Source organism: Ceratotherium simum, chromosome 3 (assembly GCF_057802395.1).
Source record: "Ceratotherium simum simum isolate JZ-2026a chromosome 3, ASM5780239v1, whole genome shotgun sequence".
In the NCBI taxonomy this organism is placed as follows: domain Eukaryota; kingdom Metazoa; phylum Chordata; class Mammalia; order Perissodactyla; family Rhinocerotidae; genus Ceratotherium; species Ceratotherium simum.
In genome coordinates this window covers 69,030,185-69,051,553 of record NC_141902.1, presented here as the reverse complement: position 1 = coordinate 69,051,553, position 21,369 = coordinate 69,030,185, and the positions used below count along the sequence as shown (strand labels likewise).

Here is a 21,369-nt window from a genome sequence, read left to right as displayed (position 1 = left end):
ATTAATAATATAACCATCTTTCAAACAATACTGAAAGTACAGAACAAATAGGTATGTTCAAAGAAAATTATATTGTGTCAGGTGTCACATGTTAAGCATAATCAAGATGAGAGAAAAAGGAATGGGACCTAATGTTCGAGTCAAAATAAAATTCAGAGGGAAGAGTGTACAAAAGTCAGATAAAAAAATTAATCTGTGATGTTGGTCAAAGGGTACAAAGTTTCAGATATGCAAGATGAATAAGTTTTAGAGATCGTAATGTACAGCATGGTGATGACAGTTACAATACTGTATGTATACAGTATAACAATACTGTATTGTACCCTTGAAATTTGCTAACAAGATAGATCTTAAAATAAATCTTCTCAGTACACACACACACACACACACACACACACACAAAGGGTACCTAAGTAGAGGTGATAGATATGTTAATTAGCTAGAATGTGGTGATGATCCCACAATGTATATGTATATCAAAATATCAAGTTGTATACCTTAATATATACCATTTTGCTATGTCAATAATATCTCAATAAAGCTGTTAATAAATAAATGAGAAAGAAAAAAGAAATTAATTAACTAGAAAATATGATGATAAAAGAAAAGATAATAAAACAGCGTGATGATAAAATAAAAGAAGATTGGAGAGCTAAGGAAACAACTGGAGACAAAAGTAACACTATCACAGAATTAATTAAATTAGAAAAAGCACAGAACAGAATAAAGATGATAAAAAAATCAAATCATTGATACAGAAAGGCTTGTGATAATCATAGATAATGGAGATTTTATAAATGAAAATTTATGCATAAGTAATAAGCTGTGAATATGGATAACAAGTCAAGATGACCTAATATAAGGAAAAATAATGTCTAAGAAGTTGAGAAAGACAAAAGAAAATGTTCTAATATATAACAGAAGAAATTTTCCCTGAAAAAAGAGAAAGAAATTGAAAATTGAAAGAGCCCACTTTATTTCATGAAAAATCGATTCAGAAGACCAATATCAAGAATATCCTTATTAGACTACAAAACATTAAGGAAGAAAAACACATTTTTTTAAGCTTCCAAGCAGTAAATGCAAGTCACCCAGCCTCAGGCTTCACCACAGAAATAGTTAATGCTAGAAGAAAATGAAATAATGCCTACAAAATTCTCAAGGAAAGATATTATAAACCATGAATCTGCTCTCTAGCCAGGATGTACTCAGGTAGAAATGCCACAGACCTTAGATATTCAAGAACTCAAGGAATAGAGTACATATGAGCTCTTCCTGAAAAAATTACTTGTTAATAAAATTCAGCCAACAAAGAGACAAATCAAAACAAAGAACTCATGAATGGAGAATTAGTTAAGCTGTGAGTCCATTTATATGTAGAAAGAAAACTCAACTGAAGAATTTATAGTTACAGAGCAAAGTGTTATAAACCTTAACAATGTAAAAATAATAAAACTATGAAAAGTTGTTGAGAGGAGTTAGGAAGACCAAAAGAAATATGTGCTAATTTTCTAATTGTTTTTTAGCAGGGACTCCCTCAAAATTGTAAGAAATCGAAATGGAATTTAGTAAATATAATAACTCCAAACTTTTTTCATAATTTTTCATAACATTAGAAGAATCTTATGGGACATAATGCCTAATAAAGAAACATTTATTACAAATTCAATAATTCCCTCAATTTTACTTACATTTCACTTTGTTCTCTTAAAATGGAACTAAAATAGAGATTAATACTTCTTATTAAGAAGTATCATGTATATTGGGGGCCAGCCCAGCAGTGTAGTGGTTAAGTTCATGCACTCCGCTTTGGCAACCTGGGGTTCTCGGGTTCGTGTCCCGGGCGTGGACCGACACCACTCATCAAGCCATGCTGTGGCTCTGACCCACATACAAAAATGGAGGAAGACTGAACAAATGTTAGCTCAGGGCCAGTCTTCCCAAGAAAAAAAAGAGGAAGACTGGCAACAGATGTTAACTCAGGGCCAAGCTTCCTCACCAAAAACAAAAGAAGTAGTGTCATGTACAGCATAATTCTATTTTATAAAGTTATCTATGCATGCAATCTGAACATTATTCTGGAGAGATATCTGAGCGAGTATTTACCTAATATAAATGGTGGCTATTTCTGAGGGTAGGATTTTCAATGTCCTTTGCTGCATTGCTTGAATTCTTTAAAATGAAAATAAATCATTTTTACAATAATAATATAGCCATGACTCTAAATATAAAATAATACTAAAGAAAGCTAGAGTATAATGCATCCATACTAAGCCTTGAAGACAATGCAAAGTCCCTGAGGGTGTTTAAGCTGAGAGGTAATATAATAATGCCCCTCAGAAAGATTAATTTGAAGTGAGTAGGGACAAAAGGCAAGAACATCAACTGCAAATATTTAGGAGGGAGATAAAAAGAAATAAACAGGTGGCAGCTGCAATAGAAAGGAAAACACACGAGAAATTACAAAATTATAAAATCTGCAGTTGAATATATAGATGGGACTGTGGAGAAGAAGTCAGAAAAGACTAGCTTATCTTCATGCCTTATACACAAAAACTGGTAAAAAACAAAAACCCCAAAACAGTGAATTAAACTAAATGATCAAAAGTTTTCCGAGTCTAGGTTAATGGGAGACTGGTGATCCCATTATCTGACATGGATTTCAGGAAAAGCAGATGGTTTGAGATAAAGGGGAGGTGAGCTGTTGAGGTCCACTGCATAATGCACAATCACCAAGCAACAGGTAATAGAGTCTGGAGATCAGCTGAGAGGATGGGCCTAAAGATGCAGATCTAGGAGTCACTGCAGAGAGGATAGTTGAAGCAATGATGATGATTGTGATACTCAAAGAAAAGAATCAGTGAAGTGGACTGAAGGCAGTTACATTTAAGAAGCAAAAGAAAAAGGGAAGATAAGTAAAGGATTGGTTGGAAATGCAAAAGGAAAATCAAAAGAGTGCAGAAGAATGTATTCTAGAAAAAGGTGCCTGTGAGTGTTCATAATGAAGAGATTCAGAAAAGCTTTTTAAACTTAGTGATAACAGAGCAATATTCTGAAAGGCAAATACAGTATAGCACAGAGGGAAAATGGTATTATAAGGAATTAAAGAAGACACGGGTGATGAGGTAGTGGAAATGAGCTCAGACCATTCTTTCCAAGGAATCTGGTGACTCACAAAAGAGCAGATTAAGTAATTTACAGAATAGGTATACAAAAGTAGTCAATCTAGAAGAAGATGGCAAAGAAGCAGGCACAAGAAGATAACTGATGAAGCAAACTCCAAGAGCAGGCAAGAGGACACAGCACAAGAAAAGGGCTACTGCCATAAATAAGAAAAACTATGTCTTTTCCTCAAAAATAAGATAAAAATAAAAATAATTATGAGTAGACATGTTGCAAATGCAAATGAATCAAGAAGATCAGTAAGAAACTGAAAATAAAAGTCAATTTTATACTATTAAATAACAGACCATGATCTTAGATAGAGTTAGGTTTTGAACAACTCTGGCTGCAATAATAGTCACTATCAACTAAACACTAGATGACTTATTTTCTTTTTTTTTTTTTGTGAGGAAGATCAGCCCTGAGCTAACATCCATGCTAATCCTCCTCTTTTTGCTGAGGAAGACCGGCTCTGAGCTAACATCTATTGCCAATCCTCCTCCTTTTTTTTCCCTCCTTTGCTCCCCACAGCCCCAGTAGATAGTTGTATGTCATAGTTGCACATCCTTCTAGTTGCTGTATGTGAGACGCGGCCTCAGCATGGCCGGAGAAGCGGTGCATCGGTGCGCACCCGGGATCCGAACCCGGGCCGCCAGTAGCGGAGCGTGCGCACTTAACCGCTAAGCCACGGGGCCGGCCCTAGATGACCATTTTCAAACATCTATGTACCCAAGAAAGAACTAAAGAATTTGAAATGACTATTAATTTACTCCAAGAACTCCAAAAAAGTATATAAGGAAAAAAAATAATTATATCTTGATTATATAACAGGACTGAAATGAATATATTTGGTACATGTCTCAAGAAAAGTACAGTTCTAGTGGAACTAAAGTATATTTTTTTAAATCAGAAAAAAAAAATCACCGGATTATTAGCACTTTGGGATTAGTAAAAAACAACAGAAATGCATTAGGAATTTAAGGAAAAATTAGGAAGTGGAACACAAATAGGATGTGGTATTCTATAATTCTAATAGTTTACAGGGTATCTACAGTACACCAGAGATGGCAGTAACTGCTTCACAACATGCATAATCTAATTTTAATCCTTTCAGCAATTCTTTGAGATGTAGGTAAGATTATTCCTATTTTATACATGAACAAATAGGCTGAGTGACGCCTAAGGCCATTCAGCTACTGAGTGGCAGAGTCAGGACCTGAATCCAAGTTTATCTAACTCCAGAGACTTCAGTTTTCACTATTATGATAAAAAACTACTTTTGAAGAAGGAGCAACTCTTTGATATTGTATGTGGAACCAAGTTTCCTGATCACAAGAATCACCTGGAGGACTTATAAAAAATAGAGTTCCCCAGATCCCACTCCAGCATTACTGAAAAGACACTGCAAACAAAAAGCTTGGGAATCTCTTTAACAACTCAGATGACTGTTATTATCAGGCTAGATGGGGGAATATTGGCACGTGACAAAACCAAAGGCAGGAGGAGGTTTTGTCTTCTAAGTTAAAATGTCTGATCATAAAACTAACGGTCAATGTTTCATACAAACTTTTAAGATATTTATGTAATTACACTAAGAACAATTCAATCATAAATTTTAACTGAATGAGAGAATCAGAAAAAAACTGGAATGTCTATTTCTTTGTAATACATTTCAAAACAGGAATTCACAGATTGAACAGAAAGCAATGAAAATTAAGAGAACCAATAGGGCAGCAATTGATACCAGGGTTTAAAGCAGTATTTCTTATTAGCAAGAATTTTAGTACAGACTCAAATCAGTTAACCTTCGTTATTAAGATTTTTAAAAACTACAAATGGGGGCCGGCCCGGTGGCGTAGTGGTTGGGCATGCGCACTCCGCTGTGGCAGCCTGGGGTTCGGATCCCAGGCACACACCAACGCACTGCTGTTCTCCCTACAGAATGGGAGAAAACATTTGCAAATCATATATCTGATAAGGGTCTAGTATCCAAAATATATAAAAAACTCTTACAGCTAAACAACTAAAAGACAAACAGTCCAATTAAAAAAATGAGCAAAGGACTTTGAATAGAAATTTTTCCAAAGAAGATACATAAATAGCCAATAAGCACATGAAAAGATGCTCAATATTATTAGTGATTAGGGAAATGGACAAATTCCTTGAAAGATACAAATTATACCAAAAAGATAAAAAATATGAACAGCTCTATGTATATTAAAGAAATGGAATTCTTAGTCAAAAACCCATCCACAAAGAAAATCTCAAGTCCAGATGGCTTCATTGGTGAATTCTACAAAAAATTTAAGAAAGAAATTGCACCAATTCTACAAAAACTATTTTAGAAAACTGAAGAGGATGGAACCCTTTCCAACTCACTTTATGAGGCCAGCCTAACCCATTAACAAACCAAAGACATTACAAGAAAACTATAGACCAATATCCCTCACAAACAGTGATGCAAAAATTCTTAAAATTTTAGCAAGCCAAGCCCACCAAAATATAAAAATGATAACACATCATGACCACATGAGATTTATCCCAGAATTGCAAGGTGAGTTTAATGTCTGAAAATCAACCAGTGAAATTTACAATTGTAAGATTAAAAAAAAAAAATGATTTAAAAAATTTTTTTAAACATTTAAATTTTTAAAAAAGTTTTTGAAGATTAAAAAATATATATGATTATCACAGTAAATGCAGAAAAAGCATGTTACCAAATTCAAAGTCCATTCATGGTAAAAAAAATTTCCAGTAAGCTGGAAACAGAAAGAAAGTTCCTCAATCTGATAAAGAACATCTATGAAAAATCTACAGCTAATATCATACTTAATGGTGAAAGACTGAATGCTTTCCTCCTAAGAATGGAAACAAGGCAATGATGCCAGCTCTCATCACAACTAGTCATCATTGTACTGGTACTGGTCAGTGCAATAAAGGGAGACAAAAAATAAACATACAGCAAAGGAAGAAATAAAACTAGAACTAATAAGTTTACCAAGGTTCTAGCATATAAGGTAATACACAGAAATCAATTTTATCTCTACATAATAGCAGCAAACAATTAGGAAAAAACTTTTAATCAGATACTATTGACAACAGCATTAAAAATATGAACTACAGGTACATTTCACAAAATACATGCAAAGACAAAGACCAAAATAAATGGAAATATATGCCATGGTCATGGATCAGAATACTCAATAACATTAAGATGTCAGTTTTCTCCCAGATTAATCTATAAATTCAATGCAATTTCAATCAAAATCCAGGCAGGCTTTTTTTTTGTAGAAATTCATAAGCTGATCCTATAATTTATATGGAAATGCAAAGAATCTAAAATAGCCAACACAGTTTTAAAAAAGAACAAAGTTTAAGAATTTATACTTCCTGATTTCAAGACTTATTCTAAAGGTACAGTAATCAAGACAGAGTGGTATTGGTGTAAAGATAGGCATAGAAATAAATGAAACAGAATAGACAGTTAGAAACAGAATCACACATATATGACCAATTGCTTTTCAATAAGGGTACTAAGACAATTCAATATAAAAAGAATAGTCTGTTCAACAACTGGTACTGAAACATTAGATATCCATATGAAAAAAAAGAACTTCAACCCTACCTCATACCATATAAAAAATTAACTCAAACTGGAACATAGCCCCACTGCAAAATTAAAAACTTTTAGAAAAACTTAAGAGAAAATCTTAGTGACCTAAGTTTTAGGTAAAGATTTTTCAAAGAGGACATATAAAATACAAAGTATAAAAGAAAAAAAGTCAATATATTGGACTTTAACAATTTTTAAAACTTCAAAAGACACTTTTAAGAAAATGAAAAGGCAATCCATACACTGAGAAAATATTTCCAAAACACAGATCATAATATATAAAATATGTAAAATCCTCTAAGAAATTCTGCCATCTGCAATAACATGGATGAACCTAGATGGCATTATGCTAACTGAAATAAGCCATATAAAGACCAATACCACAAGGTATCACTTATATTTGAGAATTTTTTAAAAAGTCAAACTCATAGAAACACAGCAGAAAAGTAGTTGCCAGGGGCTGGGAAGTGGGAGAAATAGGGAGAGGTTGGTAAAAGGGTACAAACTTTCAGTTACAAGATGAATAAGGTCTGAGGATCTAATGTATAACACAGTGACTATAGTTGATAACAGTATACTGTATAATTGAAATATGCTAAGAGAGTAGAAATTAAATGTTCCCATACACACACACACACACACACACACAAAGATAAATATGTGAGGTGATGGATGTATTAAATGGATGAGGGGAATCCTTTCACAATGTATACGAATATCAAATCATCATGTCGCACACTTTAAATATCTTACTATTTTATTTGTCAACTATACCTCAATAACGCTGAAAAAAAGATCTCAATAATAATAAAACAATCTAACTTTAAAAAAATGAACAGATGTTTGAACAAACAGTTCAGCAAATAAGAGATGGAGGTAAGAAATAAGGACATGAAAACATGTTCAAAAATGCAAATTAAAACTACATAAAAAACACTATACACACATACTAAAATGGAATGGCTAAAATTACAATGTGTAACCATGTCGGGTGTTGGTGAGAACGTGGTTAACTAGAACTCTCACCCACTGCTGGTAAAAATGTATAATAGTACAACCACTTTGGAAAATTGTTTCTTTAAAAGTTAAACATGAATCTGTCATAAGCCTTGGCCAATCCACTCTTGGGTATTTACCCAAGAAAATGAAAGCACACATCTGCACAACGACTTGTACATAAGTGTTCAGAGCAGCTATATCTGTAATAGCTAAACTGGAAAAAAAACAAATGTCCATCAACAGGTGACTGGACTAACAAGTTATGATATTTCCATACAATGGTATACTTCTCAGCAATGAAAAGGAACTGATATACACAACAGCATGGATGAAGTTCAAAATAACTATGCTGAGTGAAAGATGCCAGAGGAAAGAGTACATACTGCAACGACTCCATTCATATAAAATTTTAGAAAATGCTAACATCTATAGTGACAAAAAGCAGATCAGCAACTGCATGGTAACAGAGTTGGGGGAAGGAATGAACTACAAAGAGGCATGAAGAAACTTTTGAGGGTGATGGAATTGTTTATTATCTTCATTGTACTGCCGGTTTCGGGAATATATACATGTCAAAACTCATCAAATTGAAGCTTCACATATGTGCTATTTATTGTCTGTCAATTATACCTCAATAAAGCTGCAAAAAAAATAATATATATCTCATAGGATTATTGTAAGGATAAGATACTGTACCTAATAAGTTTTAAATGAGCCTGTAAAAATGCTCTGTTACTCTGGCACAGAGTAAACACTTGATAAACATTAGCTTCTTATATAACAATTGAAAAAAGCACTTGGGTAACTAATTCAATGTTCAAAGCACCTAAGATATACCTTAGCTTCCTCCTCTTGTGCTTTTTTCACAATTGCTTGTAATTGCACCTCTCGTTTAAATTCAGCATGAAGTAACTTCTCTTCCATCATCCTACGTCGTTGATCTAGTAATTCTTCCTTCCACTTCCGGACATCTTTCTCCTATAGATAGTGAATTATCACATCATTAATCTCAGCATACATAGTCATTTAACAGAAGTGCAAACAGATAAACAGCTTAGGAATTATAAAGTCTAGAACCTGGAAAGACCCAAAGAAGCATGAATAATGATTAAGAACACAGACTGTGAAGCCAGACTGCTTGAGTTCATAATCTACCTTGGTCACTTGCTAGGTGTGTAAACTGGGCAACTTTTTTAGCCTATGTTTCAGTTTCCTTATCTATAAAAAGAGAATAATAGTAGTACCTAACTCATAGGGTTGTTTTCAAGATTGAGTCAATATATGTAAAACTCTTAAAACAGTGCATTAGACATGGCTCAAAAGAAATATTTGCTGTTATACTGCACTGTGAGTACACTTAAAATTAAAAGTGTACATTTCTTATCCTTATAAATCTTAAGGTCTCTCTAACCCAAATTCAAGACAAATAAATAATTTTATCCTAGAGATTGGAAAATGGTGAGAAGTCTGAAATGTCACATTTATTTACATAAGAAACATTCCCTGAAGGAACAGAAAAGGTTTTGCCTACAGAACAATGAAGATGGATATGACACCTGCCTTTAACTTCTTAAAACAGTATCAAAAGAAAGAAGTAAAGACTTGTTCCATGCTCCAGGAAATCAGATCCAGCACCAATAAGAATAAATTATAGAAAATCAGATGTTGCCTTAATATGACCAGGATAAAAACTACATTTCAGTTGAATTTTAGCTACACAATCATGCGTTTAACCACCTAAAAAAGTATGATGCAGAAACAGTGCTGGATTAGGAGCTAGAGGACAGGTCCTTAAAGCCCTAGCTCTGGAAACTGTTTGTCATGTGACACTGGAAATAGCACTTAGCCTCTCGCAGGTTGAGTTTTCACATCTGTAAAATGGGGTTCAGTATCTGTTCAACTCTGTGTACCTCACAGTTATTGTGGTGATCATATGAGACCACATTTGTAGAACAGTGTTGAAATAATAAGACATTATATACACAGAGGAAGGAATTTATCACTAAAATTAATTGAAGGAATAACTACATAGACGGGAAAATTAAACCAGAGATCCTCTTTGTTGTGTACAATTTCAAGAATGTATTATTTGGTTTGCATGAATATTTGGAGATTATATAGGGAGAAAATAAAATATATAATTTTATTTGTATTAAAAAACAATAAGAGGGGAAATTGTGGTTGTGTTAGAGCATTTCTCTAAAGCTGAAAATGAAATAATATATTAACTCTTATAGGGCCCCACAACATGGATACCGTTTTTTCATATCTGATCTATTCATTCTAAATGATTAAAATTAAAATAATGACAAATTCTTGAGATTCAGGTAAAGAGAAAAATCACAGATTTTCTTCCTTTCCCAGTCAACTTTTCTACTGCACTAAAAAGAATCTTACGCTACTTCATTTTTATAAATATTTGGATTATTTGGACCAATTATCTCTCCCAAATTTAAAATACAAATTATAAGTAATGCAAATAATATATTTACCTATGCATATTAGTACTCCTTTCTAGTACTACAAGATAACAAAGGAGTTCCCCTATACTACAATAGTCACATATCTTTTGTCATGCTGTGGTAGTTACTTACAGTACACAGACTCCAAGATGGTTCCCAATGACCCCAGCCACCCGGTACTCAGATCCTTGTGTAATTCCCTCCCACACTATATCAGGATTGTGATTAACAGAACACAGCAAAAGTGATGATATATCACTTCCAAGATTAGGTTATAAAAGATAGTGCAGCTTCCATTTTGGCAGCTCACTTGTTTGTTCTCTCTCTCTTTTCCTCTATCTCTGTTTACTTTCTGTGGAGAAGTCAGCAGCCATGTCATGAGGACACTCGGCCTGTGGAAAGGCCCACATGGCAAGGAATGCAGGTCTACAGCCAACTGCTAAAGAGGACACGAGGCCTGCCAATAACCACAGAGTGAGTTTGGAAGTGGATCCTTCAGCTCTAAATGACTGCTGCCCCAGCCAACAGCTTAACTGCAACCTCATGAGAGACTGAACAAAAATCACTAGGTAAGCCACTCCTGGTTTCCTTACCCACAGAAATTGTGAACTAATAGATGTATGTTGTTTTAAGCTACCAAGTTTTGAGCTCATTTGTTACAAAGCGCACATCACTAATACAGTACTCACTTACGTCTGCCATGTGTAAGCAACAATAAGAATGACTACATACTGAGCAACAGCTATCCTAGCGCTATGCTACTGTTTCACATACTTGCCACATTTAATCACCACAATAGGTTAATAATTATAATTGTCAATTACAGATAAAGAAATTGAAACACAATATTTTTAAGTAACTTGCCCAGGAGATCATATCTTATTATGTGTAAAAACAGGATTTGACCTGGTTGGCCATCTCCAGAGCCCATTTCTTTACACTATACCAAACTAATCAGAAATTTGTTGCTGTTAGTGCTGTTAAGTCGATTCCGACTCCTAGCAACCCTGTGTAGAGCAGAGCGGAACCCTGCCCAGTCTCTTTGCACCATGCTCTCCTCTCACCTTCTGGCACTATATCAGACAATGCTCTACTGCTATTCATAGGGTTTTCATAGCCAATTTTTTGCAATTGGGTGTCCAGGTCCTTCTTCCTAGTCTCTCTTAGTCTGGAAGCTCAGCTGAAACCTGTCTACCATGGGTGACCCTGCTGGTATTTGAAATACTGGTGGCATACCTTTCAGTATCACAGCAACAGTCACCACAGTATGACAAGTGACAGACAAGTGGTGTGGTTCCCTGACTGGGAAGGGAACCCAGGCTGCAGAGGTGAGAAAGCCAAGTCTTAACCACTAGACCACCAGGGCTGGTTGATCAGCAGTTACACTGCTCTAAATACTCCAAGAATCTGTTCTTTAAATCTAATTAGTGCCTCACTTATTCAAACCTGATAATCTGAGGCTCAAAATTTTCCTACCAAGTCATTCTACACTTTGCACAAGACTTCCCAAGGAAACCCCCCAATGAATATAGCAAAAGACAAAGTGCAGATTTAATAATCCATGCCAACTCTGCAAAACATCAATATAATAGCTAATTTAGGAATGACAAATTCTTTTTTCTTTTTTTACAGATAACCTTCTATAACTCAATAGATAGAAATGCTTTTGTTTCCTAGACAATTTAGTTATTTCTATAGTTCTTTTAGCTTTTCTCAGACCAGAAGGAAAACTCAAGTTAAAAATAAGCTCATCAATTTAAGGCCATCATAATTTCCTAAAATTTAAAAACTCACCCTTTCTAACAATTTCTGAAGCTTTAATGTTTTCTCTTCGCGTAACTTTTCCCTTAGCTGCTGTGCTTTCATTTGTTTTTCTTCATGTTTCTTCTTAGATTCTGCAATTGTTCTATTAATACAAACAAATGGACAGAAGACAGGAATGTTTACATGATAAAGCCAAAAATATTTTCTTTAGTCTTCAAAGTTCTTAAAGTAAATATAAAAAGTATACAAAACTAATTTTCGCCTAACATTTCAGGAAAACATTGTCACTTTTCAATGGATCTGGAATTGTCCTGAAGTAATGTGCCTTAACATGTTATGCAGCAGCTCTATTTAGTAGTCAAGAGTGGCTAGTTTCCCGCCTGTGAAACATTTCCAATTAATTTTCAAAGGCCAGACCTTTTACGAGATGGTGAAGAAAGTTTTTCATGCATGTGAATCCCATGTCCAGGAGGTCTAGCAGGTTCCTCCTCTACAATATCCCCCCAGGATGTATTTTGGCGCCAAGATTCACGAGCTGTTCAAAAAAAAAGAAAACCACTGTTACTATTTAACTACAAAGTTCTATAAAACCAGTATTTGAAAACTGACTTTTAAAAGGCATTAGCATTCCCACTCCAAATTATTTATTTTACACAAAAACTCCATGTAATATATCTATTTTATACCCCTCTACCTATACATGCAATACACACACATAATACCTTCATAATCTGCAAGGACATCGTTCCAGTCCATAGACATACCACAGAAAGATACACTCCCACTGCCCATGCTAGCCTAAAATGTAATAAAAAATTGAAAAACGAATATTTAGACATAATTATAACCTTAAGAAATGAACTATATATGAAATTTTCCTTCCTGTTGCTAATACATTTAACAAACAGTTCAAAACCAGAAAAAAGCTATCTACCTCTTGTCACCACAACAATCACCAAGTTAAAAATACCATAGCCTATACATTTTAAGAGAAAGACAAACCTACTTGCCATTAACAGCAGAGACAAGTCAAGTAAATTTAAAAGAAACTAACTGGCCTTATACTATTCCTAAACAAATTCTGACATATTAAGAGCATACATCAGAAGAGCTCAAGATTATTTGATGAGCATTAAAATTTAATAGAAAAATATTTGAAACATTTATGGTCACTTTTATTCTTTAAGAAATCCCTCTCATCAACATATATATCCTGAGCACTTAGTGACAGCAAGGCACTGTATAGTTTGCTTTTTATTAGAACAGAAAAAAGTAAAATACCTTAGATTCTCCCTCAATCGCTACAATTACGATCTGAGTAATGCTGAGTTCTTACTTTCTCTGAGATTCAATTTCTTGATTTGTAAAATGAGAATAACAACAACTTCCAACTTGTCAACTGCATTATATACAAAAACACTTAGTAATGGTAAAGTGCTACAAAAGGATTTGGTATTGTTTACTGTGTAAGCTTCAATCACATTAAGAATAATAATAAATATTATTATTAAAGATAACTTTAAAACAATTTTAAACAGGACTAGATAAACTCCAAGTCCTTCTGGCCCTAAGAATTTTATTCCCGAATATAATTTTTTGAACAATTATGTTAAAGATTCTAAAAGCTCACAGAAAAATCGCTGTCGTTGTCAGTTTCGATGTTAATATCATTGTTTTCTTCCGCTTCAATTTCTCTAGTTAACTGTTCCTCTTCAGCAATAGCACTAGCAATGGCTTCTTCATTGGCCTTTTCTAGACGATCTGCTAGCTCTTCTTTTTTAGCAAGAACTTCTGCCATGGACTATAAAGTTAAAAACAAACAAACAAAAAGAAGAATCATCACTTGACTGAAAAGTTAAACAATCATTTCTTTATTTTCTCATTACACTCTCAAAAGTATACATAAAAAATAGCATTGATCTAGAATTATAAAACCTGGGTTCCTGTATAGGCTCAACTGCGTGATAGCTGTGTGACTTGGAAGTTTCTTAAAACCAAGAGCCTATTGTGTATTCCATAAAACAATACAATAATCCATGACTTCCCTTCTTTACCAGACTGCTGTGTATGAGAAACTGTGTATATAACAGGCATTATTATTAATGACAAAGTGTGAATTTCATTTGAGTCCCAAATTCAAAACAGTTATAGATGAAGTATCCTAAAAACAAAAGCACATTATACTAAAATAGAACATAGAAAGAATTTATGCTGTCATGATGATGATACCTTCTGAACATACGTACCTAACTTAAAAAATATGCATTAGAAATAATACAAACAATATGCATCAGAATCATTAATTCATAAATCCCTATGATAAGCTAAATATGTATACTATAAACCCTAAAGCAAACACTGAAATAACAAAACAAAGACTTACGGCTAATAAGCCAACAAAGGAGATAAGATGGAATTATAAAATATAATTAATCCAAAAGAAGAGAAAAAAGAGGAAAAAGGGGACAAAAAACAGATGAGTCAAAGAGAAAACAAATAGGAAGATGGTAAATTAAAGGAAGCATATCAATAACCACATTATATGGAAATAGCCTAAACACCTCAATTAATAGACAGAGACTGTCAAATTGGATAAAAAGCAAGACTGAACCATATGCTGCCCATAAGAAACCTAATTTAAATATGAGAATACAATGAGATCACAATAAAAGAACTACCACACTAACACTAATCAAAAGAAAGCTGAAGTATTAAAATCAGACACAACAGATTTCAGAATAAAAAATATCATGAGGGATAAAGAAGGTCCTTTCATAAAGATAAAAGGGTTGATTCATCAAGACGACAAAACAACTCTAAATGTATATGGACTTAATAACAGAGCTTTAAAATACATGAAGCAAAACCTGATAGAACTGCAGGGGGGTAGAAGTGGGAGAAATGGGTGAAGGGGATCAAAAGGCACAAACTTCCAGTTATAAAATAAATAAGTTGTTGGGAAGTAATGCATAGCATGGTAACTACAGTTAATAATACTGTACTGCATATTTGAAAGTTGCTAAAAATCTTAAAAGTCCTCATCACAAGAAAAAAAAATTTTTGTAACTGTAAGATGACAGATGTTAACTAGACTTATTGTGGTGACCATTTCACAACGTATACAAATATCAAATCATTATTTTGTACACCTGAAACTAATATAAAATTATATGCTAATTATACTTCGATTTTTAAAAAAGAGAAAAAAAAAACCTTATAAAATCACAAAATAAAATAAACCTAATGAGAATAAAAAATGGTGCAGCCACTTTGGAAAACAGTCTGCGAGTCTTCCTCAAAAAGGTTAAATGTAAAGTTACCATATGACCCAACAATTCCATTCCTAGATATACAGCCAGGAGAAATGAAACCATATGTCCACAAAGAAACTCGTGTATATATATTTAAAGTATCATTATTCATAATAGCCAAAAGGGGGAAACAACCTAAATGTTCATCAACTGATGAATGGATAAAATGTGGTATATCCATACAATGGAATATCACTTGGCCATAAAAAGGAATGAAGTACAAGTATGCACCGCATAACAACGTTTCAGTCAACAATGAACCACATATTCAACAGTAGTCCATGAGATTAGTACCATATAGCCTAGGTGTGTAGTATTATGTGTGTATAGTAAGCTATACCATCTAGGTTTGTGTAAGTACACTCTATGATGTTCACACAATGACAAAATCGTCTAACCACACATTCCTCAAGACATATGCCCATTGTTAAGCCACACATGAATGTGCTGATACAGGTTAAAACATGAACAAACTTTGAAAACACTATGCTGAGTGAATGAAGCCAGTCACAAAAGACCACATACTGTATTCCATTTCCATGAAACATCCAGAACAGGCAAATCTATAGAGACAAAAATCAGATTAATGGTTGTCTAGGGCTGGGATGGTGGAGTGAAAGAGAGTGGCTGTTAATGGGTACTGGGTTTCTTTTTGTAGTGATGAAAGTGTTCTAAAACTGATTATGGTGATGCAAAACTCTGTGAATACACTAAAAAACATTAAATTGTACCCTTTATTTTTTTTTTGTTTTTGGTGAGGAAGATTGGCCCTGAGCTAACATCTGGAGCCAATCTTCTCCTTTTTGCTGAGGAAGATTAGCCTTGAGCTAACAACCGTGCCCATCTTCCTCTATTTTGTATATGGGACACCGGCATAGCATGGCTTGATGAGCAGTGTGTAGGTCCGTGCCCGGGATTTGAACCTGCAAACCCTGGGCCGCCAAAGTGGAGCGTGCGAACTTAGCCACTACACCACTGGGCTAGCCCAAAATTGTACGCTTTAAATGGGTAAATTGTATGTTATGTAAATTATATCTCAAAGTTGTTTAAAAAAAAGAAACAGTTCCACAGTTATATTCAGAGATTTCACTACCTTTCTCTCAACTGATAAAACAAGTACCAAAGATTGGCACGAATATAGGAGACCTGAACAATATTATCAACAAAATGGACCTGGGTATTTTCCCAAGAGAAATGAAAACATATATTCAAAACAAAAACAAACATCCATGGCACCTTGATTCATAACAAAGAAACTGGAAACAAATATCTGTCAACAGCTGAATGGATGAACATATTGTGTCACATGCATACAACAGAATATTCCTAAAGACAATAAAAAGAATGAACTATTAATACACACAACTACATTGATAAATCTCAAATAATTATGCTGAGTTAAAGAAGCCAAACAAAGATTACATAATCCCGTTTACATGACGTTCTGAAAATGCAAATTAATATATAGTGACAGCAGAATAGTGATTACCTGGAAGGGGGATACAGGGCAGAAAGGAGGGATTACAAAGGGGAGTGTGAGAACTTTTGGGGGCAATTTATATGTTCATTATTCTTGATTGTAGTGATGATTTCACAGGTATAAACATAGGTACCAATTTGTATATTTTAGATAGGTGAAGTTTACTGAAAATCAATTATACTTCAATAAAGGAACTAAAAAGTGCAAATGCTTGAGCCCCAGCTTATAACTGAATTGGTCTAGTGTGGAGCCTAGGCATTGGCATCTTTTTTAAAGCTTCCCTTTCTGCCTTCCACCTTCCCTCTGGATACTCTGCCCCCTCAAAACACACAAGGTTGTCCCTGGGGAATAGAGTGGGATGAGGGAGTCTAGAGGAAAGACTATTTCTTTGCATCATAAGCCTTTTCTCTATAAATCCTAGAATATTAGAGAAACTGTTGTTAAAGTGCCACACCAACACTACAACTAATAACAATTAGTTATTTTTAATTGTAAATAAATTACAATTTATTTGTAAATTTAAATTTGTAAAGTTAAATATTTAACTTTGCACAAAGTAAGTTCTCACATGAGTCCATTTCCTCCCTCAATTTTATCTTTCCCAGAGTACAACATTTCTATTTAGTCTCTGAAGACCTGAAAAGATTTTAACCTAGTAGTAGAGATTATGGATGAAATAATGATTAAATTATCCATATGCAGTTTTCACTCTGTGAAACAAAAATAAACATCTGCATACCTCATTATTTTTTAAATTTCCAAATTTTCATTAAAAATTGATCTTTTAGTAAATCTAAAAAAATAGATCCATGGTAGCTAGGTTTTATATCAGTACATTTTTACAATGTTGGCAAAAGCTGAACTTAAAGTGAAAGACTGTCATAGTCATTTTTTGCTGAAGTTTTCTGTTAAATAAGAGAACTACAGATTTTCTTCCCTTTAACCAGCTATGTGGCAACACTGTACTGAGAAAGAAAAGAAAATAGTTCTGCCATCACCGCAGCATTCCCCCCATTTAGAACTTAAACAATGAGGTGCTTATTTAGAACAACACACAGAAGTATCTGCCAAGACAAATGAAAAAAATTTTTTTTCTTTAAATCTTGGTTTAGTTAAAATTCCTCTAAGACTTCTAAGAATATACCAATATTCATATTTAAAGCAGAACTTCTTTTCTTCCGAATATAACCCTCAATAACCATGGATTTTTAATATTTTACCCCAAACTTACGTATGTGATTAAAATAAAAATGATGACAGGGCCCGTGATGACAGGGCCCGGCCCGGTGGCGCAAGGGGTTAAGTGCACGCGCTCCGCTGCGGCGGCCCAGGGTTCGCCGGTTCGGATCCCCGGGCGCGCACCGATGCACCGCTTGTCAAGCCATGCTGTGGCGGCGTCCCATATAAAGTAGAGGAAGATGGGCACGGATGTTAGCCCAGGGCCAGTCTTCCTTAGCAAAAAAGAGGAGGATTGGCATCAGATGTTAGCTCAGGGCTGGTCTTCCTCACAAAAAAAAAAATAAATAAAAAATAAAAATGATGACAGAAGAATTTTTAAATAATGATTTTATGCTTACTTAAGTATGGAATCTTTTTCCTCTTTGTAAATTTGATTCTCACAGAATCAATATGCAAAATAAATAACGTAATATGATATCTAGCTATGAAAACAAAAAATGTAAATATGACCAATTTCTACCCTATACATTAAACCCACTACTTATATGATCATAATTATGTTCAACCTTTAAAAACATTCATCACTCAAAGACCCAAGTTAAAAAACAAATTGCTCTTATTTTTCCCTTAAACAACCCCTATCAAGTTTCATCTACATCTAACATTGTTCTCTCTGTAAGATGTATAATTCGCCCTAATACCATTTGCTGACAGCATCTTTCAGCATAATAAGGCATTAAGTTTTGAAAGAAATTACCATATGTGGTGGGCATTTAAAAAGTAAAATTTGAATAATTTTTCTCAACAACTTTTTATATGTGCCTATCTCTTTTGAAAGTGACTTTTTAAACAAAGCTAGCCTGCTATATTCTGAATTATCCTCAGATCAAGTATCTTAATACTAAACTGGGAAATAGGAAGAGATGAGCAGAAGTAAGTAGTTATCCAAAAACATAAACGTATAACAATCCCAAATCAATGCATTTTTAAAGATTCTGCAATAGAGATAGTAAATAAATGTCATCATAAAGACCAACTCCAAGCAAACAATAGTAGCAGTATAAAGTACTCTGTTAAGGGAATTTTTAAAACTAACTAGGCACAATTTCTCAATTATCAGAGAGCTAGCAGTTGCGTGGAAGACTTTACTGCCATTGGTTTAGTTTTTTAATGCTGGACTAATGAACATTTCATCAAATCACACACCAACTAAATGGTTTTAAGCAAGTTATTTAACTCACAGTTTCATTTTTCTCTCTCTACAAAACAAGAAGAATCTTAATTTTATATCAAAAGGCTGCTATTAGAATAAAATATTAAAACGAAATAACAAAATACTTTGTAAAAAAATGCTTTGTAAAATGTAAACTAATACACAATATAATTTATTGTTATTAGGGTTTTTTCCTCAAATATATTTACTCAGAATTCAGATAAGTTGTTCTTACCAAGTTAGCAGCACTCACATTTGAAATATCTGAAGGGTCCATTTCACTTTCTATCTTTGCTTTCTCTGCTGAAAATTTATCTTCATTTGTTTGCAAAGGAGGTGTGTCAGCTTGCTGAGTAACTGAAACACACTCTGTATCAATGTGAACAGCAGGTATTTCAGGAGTTTGCACAGAACTGTCTTCTAAGAAACTGTTGCCAGAGTTTTTGACATCATCCAATGTACTCACTGTGAACTAACAAAACATATTTACAGAATGAATCAGAGATAATAAAAAATACTCACCAAATACTCCACTCCAGAAAAGCTGATTCTGCTTAAGCTACCAACTGCGAAGCAGCAGCTGACTAACAACTCACTCATCTTTTTTGTATGTTTCAAGTGTAAGAAAAGAAAAAAAACCATTAAGCAGCCACAAATTTTACGTGCACACCTACTATGTATAGGGTACCGTTTGAAGCGCTTTAAGAAATTAAGCACTATATATTGTAATTATATTTTATTTTAGTAGGCTGATTCTTTTTTGTTTTTTTTTTTGCTGAGGAAGATTGGCCCTGAGCTAACATCTGTTGCCAATTTTCCTCTTCTTTTTTTTTTGCTTGAGGAAGATTAGCCCTGAGCTAACGTCTGTGCCAATCTTCCTCTATTTTATATGTGGGTTGCTGCCACAGCATAGCTGATGAGTGGTGTAGGTCCACGGCCAGGATCTGAACCCGTGAACCCGGGCCACCAAAGCAGAGTGTGCTGACCTTAACCACTAGGGCATGGGGCCAGATCCAGAAGGCCGATTCTTGATGAGTACTTCATATGTCTCACAAAAGAAACCTAGTCACAAGTGTAATACTTTGTCTTACACTCAAACAACCACATGTATTCACATGGTTTGTGCGAAGACTGTCTAATATTAAATGAAGGCACTCTTCTCCAAAATATATACTTTGAGGGCATTTTACTCAAAAACATGAAACTTGGTCTCTTTAGATAACATTAATACAACCTCAAAGTATCTTTCATGAAGACCCACAGGGTACATAATAGCAATTCTGAGATATAAAAGAGAAATACACTATAAAAAAGTACAGTATATCTGAGAACGTAGTCTCATTATGCAATTCATATTCTTCAGATTTTGAAATCCTTCCCATTCTCCTTTAAAGTATTTAATATATAATCAACAGAAATGCGAAAATGATCTAAAACAAATACGACATTGGCTTAGGTCAAATATATATGCATTTTAAAAAACCTTTCTGGTTTAGTGAATGGAAATAAGCCTTTATCTTCACTTTCTAACACAGTACAGAAAGAATGGTACTATGTTTCCCAATTATATTCAGAGTAATGAACTCCAAGTAGAAGAACTAAAATCTAAAATTGTGAATTTAAAACTCACATCACTACTTAAATAAACATTAGATAAACAATGCAATGGCCATAAACTCCCAGTTTGATTAATTACGTATTTAAATATTAAACTTGGCCAAGTCTTACAAACTACTTTAAAAATTCTACTTTCGGTCAGAAATTAAAGTGTCCCAAAGTGTTGATTTTAGCATAAGCATTATTTAAATTGTATCACATTGTTTATATTGCTATCAACATTATCTATACATCAGTCACCACAGTTTATAATCTTCTTGGCAATATTTATATTAGCATTACTGACGTTTACAATATTGTCAACCCTGTTTATTAAAAAAGCAATATCATTTATAAAACAAAATCAAAGCTAAACTATAAAGTAATGCTAAGAAAAGATATAAATATGCTAATTACATTTTTAAAGTTTTTTTTTTTTTTTTTTCCCCCCAAAGCCCCAGTAGATAGTTGTATGTCACAGCTGCATATCCTTCTAGTTGCTGTACGTGGGACACGGCCTCAGCATGGCCGGAGAAGCGGTGCATCGGTGCGCGCCCGGGATCCGAACCCGGGCCGCCAGCAGCGGAGCG

General features: G+C 34.0%; 1 protein-coding gene across 7 annotated transcripts in view; it reads right to left on the bottom strand.

The window, feature by feature from the left end:
• The window catches only part of SCAPER (S-phase cyclin A associated protein in the ER), a 439,244-nt gene that overhangs the window by 303,497 nt on the left and 114,378 nt on the right, over positions 1–21,369 (bottom strand). For 6 of the 7 annotated variants that reach the window (XM_014780959.2, XM_087428755.1, XM_087428754.1 and 3 more), the window contains 6 exons: positions 19,419–19,655; positions 13,631–13,801; positions 12,723–12,798; positions 12,418–12,535; positions 12,031–12,142; positions 8,612–8,752 (listed from right to left, as the gene is read on the bottom strand). In XM_014780959.2, coding sequence (XP_014636445.1) covers positions 8,612–8,752; positions 12,031–12,142; positions 12,418–12,535; positions 12,723–12,798; positions 13,631–13,801; positions 19,419–19,655 — 855 coding nt within the window. The remainder of the gene's footprint in view (positions 1–8,611; positions 8,753–12,030; positions 12,143–12,417; positions 12,536–12,722; positions 12,799–13,630; positions 13,802–19,418; positions 19,656–21,369) is intronic. The other variant, XM_087428756.1, reaches the window with a different exon arrangement.